Genomic DNA, 17644 nt, shown 5'->3' on the forward strand with positions numbered 1-17644 from the left:
TGACCCTGTGTTTGGAGCAATCCAAATATTTTGGTGCACATGTCTGGGTGCTGAGGGTTGAGCGATACACTCGTATACTCACTGCTCATAATATATCATAATGAGTCTGCAACAAAGAAAACAGTCACCATTGTTGAAAAGTGCAGAGCTGATTCTTGTGAACCACCTGCTGGATTTTAAACAAAGGAATGCCGAGATGTCAGGACCAATCGTTTGAACAACCTGTGATCACAACCAGCACCAGAAAGGGGTTTATTTGGTCAGTGGGCTGAATCACATTTGGCTTCAAATATTGCCCTTGTATATAGAAGTCCTTAAGAAAAAAAAATATCAATGTATCTGAACGCATTCCACCACATATGTACAAAGTAGCAGTGTTATGTGTATTTTGGAACAAACAGAAGTTTACTGAGCATGCCCCACTTCCTGATGACTGTTCTGTGTAGTATCATGAAGTTGGCTTCTTGGGTCTGCAAGGCTGCATTTGGACTCTTCCCATAAGAGTCACTGGCATGAGTAGGTTTTTGACAAAACACTGCCCTCTAGTGGTAAATATGCATGCTTATAGGGTCAGAGTACTGCAGTTTTGTTGCAGAATCAGGGTTAATGATACCATCTTCTATTTAATAAATAATATGTATAATCTGGCATGCTTTTGTTTGGAAAGCAGTCTTTTTACTCTTCCTTTGTTAGTGTTTCCTGTAATCAAATGAAAATTTTAATTTTAATATGGCACAAAAATCTTGTAGGTCACTCACTTTGCTAAATGTTAGCAGAATGTATGCATTCAGAGCTCCCAAGAGAACCCATCTGCACTCTGAAACAAAAATGATGATGTCATTATGGTTGCCATTCAAAAGAGCAGCATTTTCCAGACTTGTACACTAGTCCTCACTTAAGTCTTTTGACATCTTTGCTCACATGTGGCTTTAACACGTGTGAGGCATGTCTTTGACAGCTACACTACCCAGCTCCGTGCAACAAAGGCCAGACTTTGTTGAAAGGTCTAGCATGTGTCTGTTTTATGTGGGGGCTGAGCTCACGTGAGGAGGAGTTTAAATCAAAGGGGAGCATATGTTAAATGTCAGCGTTGGCCTGGAGGTTGCGACTGGGCAAACAGATTACTGTAGATGTTGACTTGCATCCAGGTTCTGGGAAATGCGAGTGGTTTCTAGCTGTTTTCTCTTTGAATAAACCTGTAGGATATACGATAGCTTATTAAGCGATGGTGTGCCGTGAATTTTTAATGGCACTCCTAATTATATTTGAATGACAGGGAACACCGGAGGTTGTTTGGGAGCAGTTTAATTTTAGACAGATGTTGAAAAGGATGGTCTGCATATTGACTGTAACGGTACTCATTCGACCATCGTTACATGGTGAATCTATCAAACACAGAAGCATCATTTATACAGAAAAACATATGCAGATGTGAAGGCTGGGGATACAGTGAAAATGTAGGTCAGCTTCCTATGTAAATTTGAAAAAGTTGCTCACAGAGATTTTCATTTATTTTATTTTCCTAACATGCAAATATTGCCATTGATTAAACAGCAAATGAAAAGCACACGTTAAGCAAAACTGATCCTTAATTTAAAAAAATACACACAATGATGCCTTTATTCAGCGCTTGTGCACATCTTAGTTCATTAATATATATCAAGTATGCCTTTTGTGCAGGATTTATAAATATGTTGCTTTCAGATAGTAATTGCTTTCATCACTTTAGCTACAGTATGAAAGTCTACTCGTATTTCCTAATATTTGCGTCACTGCTGTGTTATGATTGGATGGTCCAGATTCTTCCAAAGAGGGATGGCGCATTCATGTGCAGCCACATGTGCTGTAAAAACAATCTGCCTATTAAAATGGCCTTTTTGATGCAAGACCCAATCATATTTCCATTATTATCTGTTTCAGGCCAACTACTTTAGCATTTGTATATGTTGGCATACTTTTCATACTGCCTACCAAATCGTTGCTGGTGAATATGCACAGTGCTATCCAGATGCATACTCATCAGATGTGGCACCTTTGATTAATGGCAAAACATGCAAAAGCACTGGCTGGACTTTCTAATCAATCCTTTGGTGCGTGATGCAGCAGTGTGTTTTGTGCAACCAGCATCCCAAAAAAACAATTTCGGGCAACATATGTTTATTAATTGCTCGTATGCTGGGTGTTATAGCGTTAGACACTTTGAGTTTGTTTAAACCCCTCTTTGGTCTCAAACCAATTCAGTTTCCCTCAGCTGAAGGCAGTCAGCCTCTTCTTCATGTAAAGAAAAGCGAGGTATGTGGCTCCTCCTAGAACGCCTATCAACAAAGTGGTACCAACAATAGCCGGTGCATTCTTCCTGGCCACGCGAAAGGCCACAGGAAGGACAGCAGAGATCAGGATGTTGTTGACGTGGCCCAGTACTCTCCTGAAGGCTGGGCGCTCCACCACACGTTCATAGTATGTTTCCACGTTCACGCGGTTACCGTTGCCCCAGTAGCGACGAGAGAGGCCGAGAAACTTCAGCCGGTGTAAGGTGACTGCCAGGGAGACGTCAGCCAAGCTGAAGAAGTCACCGCACAACCAGGGCTGGCTGCCTTCTTCTGCAAGTGGAAGAGGAAGGAGAAGATAAGAATATACAAGAAGATAAGAAATACAAGAAGATAAGAAAAGCATCCTACATGTTATTTAAAAAGCTACAGCTCTCAAATTTTGACTGATTAATACAGTATCTGCTATGTGACAAACAGCTGTGGCTACCTGGTGTTTCTTCCACCCTTCTCTGTAGCTCTGTCTCAACCTGATCCATCACGCTTTCCAGTTCATCAAGAAGCTTCTTCAGGTACTTCATGTTGTCATGGTCAAATAACTTGGACTACAGAAAATATAAACACATAGCGTATATTTACTTCAAGTGGACGTACAGAAAGTGACTAAAATGATCAGATAGGCCGCTACAACACAGAATGATTGTAATGTCTTCATTTTGGTACAACTCCAAGTCCAAAACAGCTGGGATGCTGTAAACGTTAAATAAAAACAGAATAAATTAGAACTGTAACTATCGTTGACTAAATATTTTATTCATAAGAGAATATATAAAACATAGTAAATATTTAAACTGAGACATTTTACTATTTTATGAAAAATATTAACTAATTTAAAATTTGACGCCAGCAACGGATCTCAAAAAAGTTGTGACAGGGGCAAGAAAAGACTAACTAATCAGGTTAACTGGCAGAAGGTCAATAACATGAATGGCTATAAAAGTAATGTGTCATTATTATCATCATTTACAGTGAATAACATCATCAAAATATTCCGAGAATCAGGAAAAAAGCTTTAAATCAATTTTTTGATGCCTGCGATCTTCAGGTCCTCGGGCAGCACTGCATTAAGAACTGGGGTGATTCTGTCATGGAAAGAGAAATCACTGTGTTCATTGTGACATTCCCAAATGCATATTAAAGCTCTATTATGAAAAGAAGAAGCCATATGTGAACATAATCCAGAAATACCGCCATCTTCTTTGAGGCAAAATGGAAAACTGTTATTTGGTCAGATGAATGAAAATGTGAAGTTCTTTTTGGCAAACACAGACACCGTGTCCTTCAGACTAAAGAGGTGAGAGACCTCCTGGATTGTGATCAGCGCTCGGTTCAAAAGTTTGCATCTATGATGGCATGGGGGTGCATAATGGCAGCTTCGCATCTGGAAAAGCACCACCAATGCTGAAAGACATATATAGCTTTAAAGCAACATATGATCCCATCCAGATAATATTTTTTCAGGGATGGGCTTGCAAACTTCAGCAAGACAACATTAAACCAAATACTGTGTCTATTACAAAAGCATGGCTTTGTAGTAGAAGAGTCTGGGTGCTGAATTGGCCTGCCTGCAGTCCAGATCTTTCCGTGATTAGATATATTTGATGTATAGTGAAATGAAAAATATGATGAAGAAGATCTAGGATTGCTGAGAAGCTATAATCCTCTGTAGGACAAAAATGGGACAACATTCCTCGCCTAAAGGTCCAGCAGCTGTACATATCAATTCCCAGACATTTACATACTGTTATTAAAAAGAGTGGATGACACACACAGTTTTCTGTTTACGTGTTGCTGCGATCAAATTCAAAATTGGCCAGTATTCTTCTTTTTCATTTTTAACAATTGCTATGTTTTTTGTGTTCTGATGAAAATATGGGTTTATAAAATTTGCAAAACATTTCATTCTGTTTTTACTTATATTTTACACAGTGTCACTGCATTTTTTGAAATGTTAATTTTTTTGGTCTATCTAGTTTTTTGGTTTATCTGTTTTGTTTTGGGTTTATTTGTTTTTTTGTTCTAACTGAAACTTGTGCTACTGCGGAAGTTAGCTACATCTGCCTAGTGATTAAAAGAACATGATTAGCAAGGAGGTTGGTTCCTCAAAAATGAAAGGCCTCTGCTGCAGATAATACTGCATGTGTGGGGGGGAAAAGTAAGTTTTTACATTTTACATTTACATTTCACATATTTACATTAGGAGTCTACTAACAGCAGTATTGCTAAAGCTAGCTAGCTAGCTACCACTTCTTTAGCTTATTAGTTAGCTTCTGTTTACTTTATGGTTTACTACATTTGATGTGCACTATTTTGTTTGTCTGAATTCTTTAACTTATATTTCAGAATCTGAATACTTTATTAACCCCTAAGAAAATTATGTGGTTACAGTTGCTCCAAAACAATAAGAACCGTGACAGGCTAAACTAAAGTAAATAACACAATATATTACCAAATTACAAAATATAAGAAATGGCTCTAATATATATGAATAGCTCAATTATAAATATCCAGGTTTATTTGATATGTGTTCACTAAAGTTTTATTAAAAATTGCAAAATGGAACAAAAATAAAGTTGTACACTTCTTGCAATGCAAGACCAGATGGCATAATGACACTCACTAAATTACAGAGGATTAGTAGGTGTCTGAAATCTCACTACTCAGTGTACTTCTGAGTGACTCTTACATAATTTGTAGTAAATTACTTAACAAAAATATGCTGTGGACAGTGTGTCTCTATAGCCAAGGCTCATTTGGACACTTGATAAAGACATTTGGCTCTCTGGTAATTAGAGTAACTTACTTTCAGGCGCTTTTGTTTTGCTATATAAGCGTCTTTGAGCTCTGGGTTCTGCTCTGCCAGTTTCATCAGCTCTGACTGTGTGCTTCCGATCTGTGCTGTCACCACAAAAAATAGTAATAAGAAAAATATTAGACATGATGAGGCACAAAATTAATCCCACTATTACAGAGTTTTACAGTGAAATAAGAAATGCCAGTATCAACATGTGCGAATGAGAGGTTTTAATCTAAATCATAAAAAAGGTTACATTGCACATCAATGTAAAGTTACAAAATATATATTTTTAGCTTTTATCTGATTTTAAGTACAATGATTCAGAAGGCAGAAATTGATTTAGAATAACTAAGGGTATAGTGTACAGTCTCTTTGATATTCAGTTGAAAATTGTACAGCTATGAGGCTCAGATCGTCTTACTTCGTACACATGTGGCAGCATATGCTGGTATATGGGAGTCCACAGTGATTTCAGGGTGGAGTAGGCAGCCATGGGTGTAGGCATCCATGGGTAGTGAGTCCAGCAGCTCTCTGTAGTGCTGCACTCTTAGGTAGTAGGTACTGCCCTCTTCTGGGACCAGCCTCGGAGTGCCCTCTGGAGACAAACAAGTCATGGAAAAGGATCAAATTTTGGAATTTAATATTTTTGTTTCTTATGGGTTTTTTTTTATGGGTTTATACACTACTGACTTAGGTTAGGGAGAAGACATGATGACAGCAAAGCCTTTATGTTCACTTTCCTCCCTGAGGATTTAAAAACATTTGGGTATCTCCTTAAATGACTTCATGCTTACCAGATGTCCTTTCCTTCTAAGGTGATTTGATGCAGACCCTTAGCTATTATGGATCAGTGCACACCAAGGGAAAATAAAAATTTAGAAAAAAAACAATGAAATTATTGAAAAATCAACAAATGTTTGATACAAGGAAATGCATAAAAGCAGACAGAAAATACAATGAAATGAACCCTTTTAAGGTTCTAAGAAGCTGAAGCTTGATATAATATTTTAGTTTTGGTGTCATAAATGAGAGCTTTGGGCTGCAGCTCCTCTAGAGACTAGCAGCTACATCTGCATCAATCTCACCATCATTGAAGTTCTGCTCCAGGTAGTCCATGATCTGCGTTGGGTCACAGATGACATTGTCGTTGTGAACTAAGACTGGAACCTCACCACCCGGATTCAGACGCATGAACCACGGCTCATTGTGCTCGCTGAGAGGAAGGCTCACGTCGTACTCTTCACAGTGCAAACTTTTCTCTGCTATGGCGAGACGCACCTGGAAAACAACAACTTATTGTGACTGGGACTGTGGAGGAAGCTTGTTTTTATTTCCCTGCCAATAAAATCTTGCTCTCTTTTCTCCTCCCACAATTTTCAAATAAATCATTGGCTTCTCTTTTATCCAGTCAGCACCTGCCTTTAATTAAAAATTACAGATGCATTTTTTACACCAATAGTGCATGAATAGTTAGGTGGGTGGATTGAGAGGAAGCTGAACCTCCTTATGATTCTGTTAAGAAGTAATGGAAATGAGAAGTGAAAATAAGCTTGTCTGAAAACCTGCTGTATTTCTGAGAAACACCCTGAAGGATGCAAAACTCATGTCTATACACTGAAATGTGCTGCTGAGCTGCTGTTACACGTGACAGAGCTGAAAGGCAGTCAAGCTACTAACTGTTTTAATTATTTAAAAAAACAAAGAGGAACGGGTTTATACAAAGCCTAAACCATCTACAGCAGCAGGGCTGTTTTTGCAGTCCTACAGTGTCATAATTAACCCTGTTATGGGGAGCTGTCCACTAAACTGTGGTGCTGAAAGACTAATGACACTCACCTTCTGAGAGTTGAACGACTGCGTCCAGTGATACAGCGTCAGTTTGGATTCGCGCTGTTTTGCGACTGTGCCGCACTCCTGATGAACATCTTCCTCTGAGTCCGGGTTTATAAGAGCTGCTTTCTCATCTTGAGATTCAGAGCTGTTTTCGGACGCCATTTTATCCGTTACTGTTGTAGGAGGGGGCGTCGCGGTCGACAAAGTACTCCCCCCTCTGGCTCGGAGTGTAACGCGAAATTATTGTTTTATGTATTTATTTTAAATTAAAAGATAAAAGTAATTATTTTTTTAAATACATTCTCGCATTCACGTGTTGGTATTCATGTGAAACCTGCGCTTTTCCTTCTTTTTGTATACCTGCGCTCTCTTGCACCCTTACCCCCCTCCCTGCTAGTTCACGTTCTTACTCCTTATTGTTGAGACTAGCAAAGTAGAAAGTCAGACAACAAATAACACCCTTTAAAGTGCACAGTTCAATCCTTTACTACGTCACAGGCCACCCTTCCTCATCTGAGGCAGTGCAATGAATACGCTGGTACAGCAGAGGTCGCTGTTATCTAACACTGTGGCTGCTACTGGTGCACTCGAGTCTGAATATTATCAGCCTGATACAAAAACTGATGTGTGTTTTTTGTTTTGTTTTTAAGTCAGTGCTATAATATAAAGCGATACTGGTTCTTACTCATTAAACGCAGGTAAATTAAACTGGTTTCTTTCATGTTCTACATAATACATTGAACCATTTTTATTAGAATTGATTTTTTAATACTTATGAAATCAGGAGTTGTTGCCTGAAATGCATGCCCAGCGTATGATTGATCTTTTTTAAATAATATAATAAGTATAATAATATTAATATTTAATTTAGAAAATCAAAGTATATGGCTACTTAATCCAGGATGCGTATCGAATACAAGAGAAAAGTGATGGGTGTGTTAAAGAATGAATGTCTAAAACAGCATCAGACCATCGCCTCACAAAATAGGCCATATAATAATATTATGTAATATGGGTGAGGATTTAATCATATGTGGCCGAGCTTATATTTTTGTAATGGGGGCATTATGGGAAGTGATAATTGAGGAATTTAGTCTGTGTAAAGCGAGGCGGGTCTTTCAAATGTAAAGTTTGGCAGTGGCGCGTTATTTTGGCGAAGTTGAGGCGTTCGGGCGCTTTGCGGAGGGGGGAGAGGAGGAGAGTGGGAGGTCCCTGTGGCGTGACGTTGCGATTGGCCCAGCGCCTTTCTTCAACAGGGGCTCGGTACATCTCTCTCTCTCTCCCTCCTTTGATCAGTGGGTGAGAGGGGGGAGACGAGCAACACACAGCGGAGAGTCCAGCGTGCGCCTCCGGTAAATGACGCCCACCATTCATACCTTTACACTTACCGTTACGCATGCCTTTTGTATTACATGTCAGTGTCTGGAAGCGCCAGTCCACCATCCTCACCTTCCTATTTTTTGCTCTTGTAGTCATCATCTTGTTGGCTCATCCTTTCATCACACCACCGGTCCTGGATCCTCCAGCCCAGGTCCTGGAGAATCCTGAGTCTGCAGCAGCGCACCATCTGCTTTATTTCCAGTCTATATCTGAATGACGGGCGGAAGGTTTGACTTCGACGATGGTGGCACATACTGCGGGGGGTGGGAGGATGGCAAAGCCCACGGACATGGGATCTGCACCGGACCCAAGGGCCAAGGCGAGTACGCCGGGTCCTGGTCGCACGGCTTTGAAATAGTTGGCGTGTACACCTGGCCCAGCGGGAATACCTACAAGGGTTACTGGTCCCAGGGGAAGCGCCATGGGCTGGGTGTGGAGAATAAAGGAAAGTGGATCTATCGAGGAGAGTGGAGTCATGGTTTTAAGGGTCGGTACGGCGTCCGGCAAAGCCACAACACACCTGCTAGATACGACGGGACCTGGAGCAACGGTCTACAGGATGGATATGGGATCGAAACCTATGGAGATGGCGGTAAGGCACCAGGTTTTAATAGATATGGCACATCGCTTGTTTAGCGTGCGTGTCGCTTTAACGGCGGTGAGTGGTAATGTGTTATGTAGCTCGTGTGTAGGATGCTCAGACTCAAACTGAGGAAGGCTCACTGTAACACACCAGCGCGTGAATCTCCATCCGATATGAGCTGAGTATAAGCTGAGATTGCGCACTGCGCATCGTGGTCAGTCACCTCGTCGTTTACCCAGCATAACTGACTCTTTACCCCGGTGGTAACGTTAACTTTTTGAATACCGTTTAAGATCACGGTTCCTATTTTATTCCAAGGGACATCTCTTTTGGCAACTACCGGTTGCTCCTCATATGACAGTGGGAGGAGAGTGACTGCTCCTCACTGGAAACATGCCTCCCGGAGAAGGAGTTTGGAAAGCAAATCAGTCCATTTAAAGTCAATTAAAGACTCAAACTCAAATCACTTGCTTCACTGTCATTTTCTCCCTTTGAACCTTAACTATAGAAACACATGTCCTGAAGGGTGCACATGCTCCCCTTTTAAATGAAGTGTAATGTGTATAAAGCACGAGAAGGTGCTCATTTTTGGTAGCATTTAAAGTTATTCTTCATGTGTCTAGACTAAAGAACTCACACATCTGTAGTGGAAAGAGCTAAGTCCCACACAGGACTTGTACTTGCTGAAAATGAGAGGTCAGTCATCTCACTAATCATTGGTGTGTTCACAGATTGCGTTTATGTAAGGACCTGTGTCTGATGAGGGAGACAAGATCGCAGGAAGCCTAAAAAACAAGCGCTTGCCTGTTGTTCAGGCCTCTCCTGTTATAAAACAAGCAAGTCTTTGGGTGATTTGTGAGCATCATCCTCCCCTAATGGAGGCCTTATGGTGCAGAATAAATGCCTCACATATGATGTTACAGAGGGCTGGGCTTTGGGAATCAGCTGATCCTAGAGGATCTACAGAACATCTGGCTGTCTGACTCCGCAACATCCTGATAACTTGATCTGCAGGGTCACCAAATTGAACTGCAGCACAGAGCCAGCCTGTTAATCTCACCCTGTTTATCCATCTAAATTCCTCCCCTGACTAGTATATCATTTTCTGTTAGAATCTGACTGTTATGGCTTATTTCATTGCATTGGTGAATGAGATTCAGGCACTGGATTAACAAGCCTTTCTTATTATTAGGCTTAGGATTGTAATATGACACTTTGAAGAAGCAACAGTAGGGTAGGCCGACAACCTGCTCATTGGGCTCAGCAGCACCAAATGGGATTAATGAAGTATTCTCCTCATTATGTGACTCATAGCAATTCCCTGTCGTCACAGACAAACGGATGGTGGTGAATGTGCCTACTGTCAGTGGGGGAGTTAGTGGCTGCCTGAAAATAGGCCCCTGGCTAAGTGATTCACATTCATCCCAAGCGATCTTTAGTATCTGTACCTTAATCAAATCTCTGTGATTGGGTTAGCTATGCTCACAGTCCCATATCTGAGTGGAAGGAGAAAAAACATTTCATTAGCTGACATACTCCTGCACCAACAAAGCAAGGCTTCAAGGTCTTGTTGCTGATATAGAAAGTTACTGGTCAACAACACGCAGGTTGTGCATGAGGAGCACAGAGGAGCTTTCTTCTGACCATGAGTAGCCTATTAAAATTTTTTTACCCTGCTTTGGCTTTAAAGTTGTTGTAAAACAAAATGAGCTTTTCAGGCATGTATATAATCACAGATTATCATCGGTTTTATTGCAAGCAATAGAAAATGGACATAACCAGCTTGTTGTCACCCCACTGGTTTGTGGAGGTTATCATCTAATGTTAGTGTTAGTTAGCCAGCTTGGTTAGCAAATTAAATATAGGCAAACTGAAGTATTAGCTGAAAACACATTGCGCATGAGGCAAACTTTGAAGATGACAACACAATGCTCTAATCAAATTTAGGGATATTTATAGTAAATGCATGTCGTTGCTATACTTGTGCCCTATTGACCAGTCACAACTTACCAATCACAAGGTCACCTCAGCTTAAAGCATTATCTTATAGTTAATATTAGTTTACAAAGTCATGAAGAATTATAGGCTCGAAGTAGCGATTGAGACTAAGTGTTTACTCATTGATCTATACCTTCCTCTTACTCAGGAACTTATCAAGGCCAATGGATGGGTGGTATGCGACACGGCTATGGTGTGCGTCAGAGTGTTCCCTATGGCATGGCCACTGTCATCCGTTCTCCACTCCGTACGTCTATGGCCTCCCTGCGCTCTGAGCAGAGCAATGGTGCAGTGCTCCAGGACCTCTCCTCCCCAGCAGACACTCCAACGGGCAGCCGCGGTGGCTTCGTCCTCAACTTCCACTCGGACAGCGAAGTTGTCACCGGCAAGAAGAAGGGCCTGTTCCGCCGCGGCTCGCTCTTTGGCAGCCTGCGACAGTTGCGCAAGTCTGACTCTCGGACCTCAATCTCCAGCAAGCGCAGCTCTGCAAGAAGTGACGCCACCATGAGCCGCATCAGTTCAAGCGATGCCAACTCTACCATATCCATCGGTGATGGCGAGCTGCCAGATGAGGACCTACCTCAGGAGGACCATGTGGACGCCACCACAACTGAGACGTACATGGGCGAGTGGAAGAATGACAAGCGCAATGGATTTGGTGTATCAGAGAGATCCAACGGGATGAAATATGAAGGAGAATGGCTTAACAATAAGCGCCATGGTTACGGGTGCACGGTTTTCCCAGACGGCACCAAAGAAGAAGGGAAGTACAAAAATAATGTGCTGGTGCGTGGAATAAGAAAGCAGTTGATTCCTCTTAAGAACCCCAAAACCAAAGAGAAGGTAGATCGGGCTGTGGAGGGGGCACAGAGGGCTGCAGCCATTGCGAGGAGTAAAGTGGAAATAGCAGCATCCAGGTACTGTGTTTATGTGTGGGTGTGTGTTCATTCATGCTCCTGCATGTACCTGTGGGTGTATACTGTGTAAATACAAAAAAAAAAGCCCACACAGGATGAAAATCCTCAGGCATTTATTTTCACCACTGAGGAGTCACAGCAGTGTCCTGTTTGACAAATATCTCCTGGTCTGATTGAAGGTTCAGTCTTGTATAAGTGAAGTCCCATGACAACAGCTCCGACCTTTATGCAACATCAACAGTCGAGGCTTTTGTGTTGCCAGTGTGATCATCCCTGGAAAAGGTTCTGTTTCTATTCTCTGCCCGTGTCTTTCATTCCTAGGGAGAGGGGTCAGGCATCTTGCACGCGTGTCTTTGTGTGTGTGTGTATTTGCGTTGTAGCCGAGTGTCTGTGAGTTCATGTGCGTGAGCTTTATAGCCATACCTGCTCCTATGCCAAGCTCATCTTGTGCGCCCAGTACCAATACCTGCTCCCACTGCCAAGCATTGCTCTGATGTGGCATCTGCTCTTTAACAGGTGGATGAGATGTGACCTTTTCATTTAAAGCCTCCCTCCTACTGGGACACAGTTCAGGGTATGCGGCATCGCTTTGACATCCTCTGGTTTCATTGCATCAGGGAATTATTAGACTGAAGACTGAGGGGATGTGTACAAGCTGTGAAAAGGTCTCTCTGCAATCAACCATGTTTTGATTTCTCCCTCCCCCACTCTTCCCCACCACCGAACCCCTTTTCAAGTCGTGTGCATGAATTTGCATCCCTGAAAACACATCAACAAGCATTTTAAAAACTTAAAAGCACATGTGGGTTTCTTAGTTCACAGCATAATGAACCATCATTTGACTTTTACCTTGATGTACCAGTCAGTTCAGTTGTGAGGGTTTTTTTCCTGCTGGGCACAGGTTCACAATTTTGCAGATTTTATGTTTTAGGTGATTAAATAAGTTTAAAATGCCCATGTTTTATAAATACGCTAACTACAAAGTAGCAGTAGAGGGTGTGGGGAATGTAATTTTTATTTGGATATAAAGTAAAATATTAGATAACCTATTACTCCTGTTTATCCATGAACATTTCCATTGGATTTCATGGGCTAGAACCCCTCCACAGGGATTGCTTTCCAGTTTAAAACACCTGTTGGCATTGGGCTAATAAGCATTTTTTTAACTTACTAATCTATTAAAAATAATTTCACCTGAAGGTTGCTTGACTCCCACAGCTTGTGTTGAGGTTTACTCGTGTTTGGCTTTTTGTTTCTATCTCCCCTCCCTCTTTTTTGTCTTGCCTCCTACACCAACCAGACTCTTTTGCTTTTACCGGGTCGTTTCCACAGCTACTGCTGTGCTCCAGCGTCTACCAGATTGGTGTTCAAAGCTACTGACCAGAGAAAACAAAAGCACTGTACTCATCTCGTTTTGGTTGCAGAATCAGATCTTCCTTCTTATTTCATTAACGTGAGCTTATTATGCTCACGAGCTTCACATTTTTATTCTTGGACTGAAACCTTTGTTAACTACCTTCAGTCATCTCTTAAATCATATAAGAATACATTATTTCTTTGACTTAACTAACATTAATAAACACACTCCCAGATTCCTTAATCCTGCTCAGTCTGGATTCCCAGCCACCTCCTCTGACGATACACAAATTCCTACATTTCTTTGTCTACAGCATCAGTGGTATCAGATTGGACTTCAGCCCTGGAAATGATCTTTTTTTCACCAAGCTAGTCATCCTGCTCAGTTTTCTGAGTTTCTGAGCTAGCCTCTCATTTCCTTGCTTCCATTCATTGCCTTCCAGTGAAATCCACAGGTGTTCATTTTAATATTTTAGAAATCATGCAAAAACCCGTGCAATTCCTTTCCAGTGCTATAACAGAATTGCCAGCCGTCAGTCTAATCAATCATCTAATCAAGCATTTTTTTTTAACTGTTCAACACTCCTATTTTAAAATCAGAACCAGCCACACATTTGGCGTTGTAGCAGCAGCCTTCCTCAGCTCATCAGTGAACTAAATCAGTGGTTCATTTTGTGTGTCTAGTGAAAACTCATTTTTATAGCTGTGGCTATGGCTCACACTAGCGCTTGCATGAGCTGTGTAGTGGGATATCCATGCTTCGCTTTAATGTGTGTATTTTGAGAAAAAGCTCTTTGTAGCACTGTGTTTATTAAATCATTAATTATTGTTTTTACCTTTTACTGAGCCTTGTCTTACAAAAGGACTTCCTGATTGGCTATCCCTTACAAATAGAAGGTTTGAACTCCAGTTGCCTTTGGCTTTTGTGCGAGATGACCCCATCAGTGACATCCTCTCTCTGTGAAGACCAACACAACCTCCCATAAAAGTAGAGACTGACTAAACGACACAGGAACACGGCCACGATTAAAGCCCGACAATTAATCTGGATAAAGATAAATGTTTTTAACATGTTGGGCTGCTCTACAACTATACAGTATTAAACTGTCACCATTGCCTTGACGATTTACAAACATATTCATTATTTCAACATTTTGTGGACTAAATGAATAATCATCAAAAGCTTGTTTTTTAACCAGGAAAAAATTCAATCTTAAGGTTAAAGGTAGAGCATTGCTACTCAAATGTGAACCCAGTCATTCAGAGCGCCACAGTGCACTGAATAGTGCATTCTATGAGCAGCTATTGTTTTTTCCAATACAATAGATCATCTCCTGCGAGCAGGAAGGGAAGATGCTTTATTGTGCTGTTTTCAAGGATATAGAATGCAGAGTACATTAGTTGGATTGAACATACTTTATTTTGAAACTGTGGATATTTGTTAATATGGGACTTCCATCTATGTAAGTGACAGCCAATAAGACTGGGCTTAACCTACAGTGAAAAGATTTAAAAAAAAGGGATAATGTTTTGATAAGAATGAGCCATTTGAGCTCCTGTCCTGTTGCGCATTAGAGCAACAATTTACACAAGGAAGCACATGATCTAATTCATAGCAATAAAGCAACAAGAGCAAAAGCATTCGAGCTTATGCAAAGCGTTTACGGCAGTCAACGAGGTCCCCTGAAGTAAGCGATCAAATTACTGGATGCCATGTGCCACTACTTCATGTGCAACTGGAAATCTCAAAGCAGGTTCCTCTGCGGCCTGGTTGGCATCTGGATTTTTTTTTTCTCTTTCTTTTTAAAAGTGCAGTTGTGTTATAAAGAGCTAGAATGGCAGACTGTCACTGTTGCAAGCAGGTTATGTAAGTATCGTTATACAGTACAGTGCCGGGCAAAAGATGCACTCGTATCGATCCACTTCCAGTCACATGATTCTCTGTCTTTGAATGTGGAGTGTACCCAGCGGATCCACAGGGAATGGGAGGAGATGGGCTCGTAGAGGATACAGGGAGTGAAATGGATGGAAACGAGAAAGCCGGGGATAGATGTTGATTGAATGAAATCGGAAGTGCAGCACATTTGCTGAGCAAGAGGTTTCTGAAGAGTCTGGAGTGGACAGAAATGAAGGGAGAGTATAATAAAAAGGGCATAGAGAGGACACACCGGCCTCTCCCCTGTGGATTACTGTACAGAAGAGCTATCCCATCAGCCTCTGGGGTGGAGCCAATGACCTCATGCTCGTGATCAGCCAGTCAATAGAGAGCTAGTGCGATGTGGTAGAGTGGAGTGGAGTTCTGTGTCTCTCATTCACAGTTGTCATTTGCCCTTATCTGTGTAAAGTGACCTTCTGTACACACACAGCTCTTTCAGTGTGTCCATGCATATATGTGTGTGTGTGTGTTTGTTTGAGTGGTGTGGTCTGGTTGTATCAGGCCTGTGAACTGAGATAAGTGAGTCTATGTGCCACTGAAGAGTTTACCGAGTCATGATGCTTCTCCCATAAATTGTTTTTTTGTTACAGATCAGCAGTTTGGGAACTCAGCAGTTTGTCAGTATATCCACAGAGCAGTCCACCCTGATTACACACCCCTGGCTAAACTGTTACTCTGTAGGCTATCTAATAAAAGCAGAGATGTTAAATTGACCTTACAAAAGCTGCTAAGCACAGAAATTCAATAATGCTTGCATATTAGTTTAATTTGGCTTACTGCCTCTGTAATGCTAAGAATGAGAAATACGAGCAAAAACACAGTGCATTCATAGAGACCTACTTTGTGTGTTATGTTCAATTGCACTGTTTGCTCTGCAGGCTCCAGTAAAAGGTTAACCAACACCTTATATGTACAGATGATATTTTTATATCTGTTTTTTCTTCACACTGGTGAGCAAAACACTCAGACTAACTGTTTTCCACATTACAGTTTCACTTCTGACAGGGTGTTTATAGTGTCCATAGTGCTCTCAAATGCATCTATAGTTTTTCATGAAATTTAATAGATATGAGTCTGGATTTGTACTGGATTTATGGGTGAACTAGCTCTGAGATTGCTGGCAGCAGATCTTTGGATGTATATATCTTTTCTTTCCATGGGTGCAGTCGATCATCAGAACCAATAATTTAGTGGATACTGTTGGATTCAATTCAATTCAATTTTACTTATATAGCGCAAAATCACAACAACAGTTTCCTCAAGGTGCTTTATATTTTAAGGTAATTAATCTACAGTAATACAAATAACACAGAGAAAACCTCAACGATTGTATGAGCCCTTATGAGCAAACGCTTTGGCGACATTGGGAAGGAAAAACTAATTTTTAACAGGAAGAAACCTCCAGTAGAACCAGAGTCAGGGAGGAGCAGACATCTGCTACTTTCGGTTTGGGTTGAGGGGAGGAAGATGGGACAAGGACACGCTGTGGAGAGTCTGATTAATCTAGTGTTATATACAGTGAAAAAGATGGATGTAGCCACCATGACATCACTCATTGCCTCCTTGTATATTTCTCCTGCTGGGAGAAGCTTAGATTTGCAGTGCGTTATGGGATGAGTAGTTCCTTCAGTAATTATGTCCTCACTCTTGTACCTTTGCCGTTTTCTTGGTCATGATCCACGCAGTGCCCAATGGGATTTTTAGAAGAAGTCTTTTTACAACCACAAGGTCAGTCCCCTGGTGGCAAAGAAATAGAATGCATCTGTATGGTAATTCATTGGCTCCAATTTTCCTGGAAAGTGTGCCCAGCTTTGATACCATCTGAGATCATTATAGCTGTAGTCAGTAATAGTAATAGGACTTGGTATAATATAAAAACTAGCCATAATTACTATCATTGATTCAACATATTTAAAATGTTTCAGGATCATTGTGTATAATACTCTGTGGATTATTTGACTGTGCGTGTTAAACTTGCTTAGTTTGTAAAGAGACGTGAGAGACAGAGATAATTGATTTGTTAAAGGTGCAGTATGTAGCATGTCTTACTCCAGTAGTTGCTATTGTTTCGCAATAAACAACCACCAGCTAGTCCGGATTCCAAGTAGCGGTTGGCGATACATCGAATATACTCGATGTATGGCGAGTTTTTCACGTACGATGGTTAAAATAGCTTTATCGTAACCACTGAGTATAAATTGCCATGGCAGTATTAAGCTGTCTGCACGTTATTCACTGTGAGTTTTTTTCCTCCCACATGCTGCAAATGCATCGTTAACCCCTCCCTTGCTCCCAACGGGAAAATTTTCTACCTGGCGCCCTGAGCTGGGCATGCGTGTTTATACCCCCAGATAGGAAAACATATGGCGCCAGCGGGAGTTTCAGATGAGCGAGGGAATGAGACTTGTTTTTGATTTCACATGGATGATGTCGAACAAAACGCGCCAATTTGCAAAACATGTTGTAAATCTATTGCTGCAAAAGGTAGCAGTCGCACAAATTTATTCCACCAGCTGA

The 17644-nt window shown here is 41.2% G+C and overlaps 2 protein-coding genes across 2 annotated transcripts in view; one reads left to right on the forward strand and one right to left on the reverse strand.

Annotated features, from left to right (window-relative positions):
- Window positions 1-1296: 1296 nt before the first annotated feature.
- gdap1 (ganglioside induced differentiation associated protein 1) lies at window positions 1297-7153 on the reverse strand. Its single transcript, XM_040044462.1, has 6 exons — window positions 6961-7153; window positions 6210-6402; window positions 5546-5719; window positions 5131-5225; window positions 2758-2872; window positions 1297-2600 (listed from the first exon to the last, which is right to left on the reverse strand). The coding sequence occupies exons 1-6, from the start codon at window positions 7117-7119 to the stop codon at window positions 2248-2250; spliced, it is 1089 nt and encodes a 362-aa protein (XP_039900396.1). The 5' UTR covers window positions 7120-7153; the 3' UTR covers window positions 1297-2247.
- A 1024-nt stretch (window positions 7154-8177) lies between these two features.
- jph1a (junctophilin 1a) overlaps window positions 8178-17644 on the forward strand; it is a 32710-nt gene continuing 23243 nt past the window's right edge. Inside the window, 3 exon segments of the mRNA XM_040044085.1 lie at window positions 8178-8309; window positions 8430-8929; window positions 11067-11835. Coding sequence (XP_039900019.1) covers window positions 8551-8929; window positions 11067-11835 — 1148 coding nt within the window. The 5' untranslated portion in view covers window positions 8178-8309; window positions 8430-8550.

The sequence above is a fragment of the Simochromis diagramma genome, unplaced genomic scaffold, assembly GCF_900408965.1.
Source record: "Simochromis diagramma unplaced genomic scaffold, fSimDia1.1 OVJJ01000602.1, whole genome shotgun sequence".
In the NCBI taxonomy this organism is placed as follows: domain Eukaryota; kingdom Metazoa; phylum Chordata; class Actinopteri; order Cichliformes; family Cichlidae; genus Simochromis; species Simochromis diagramma.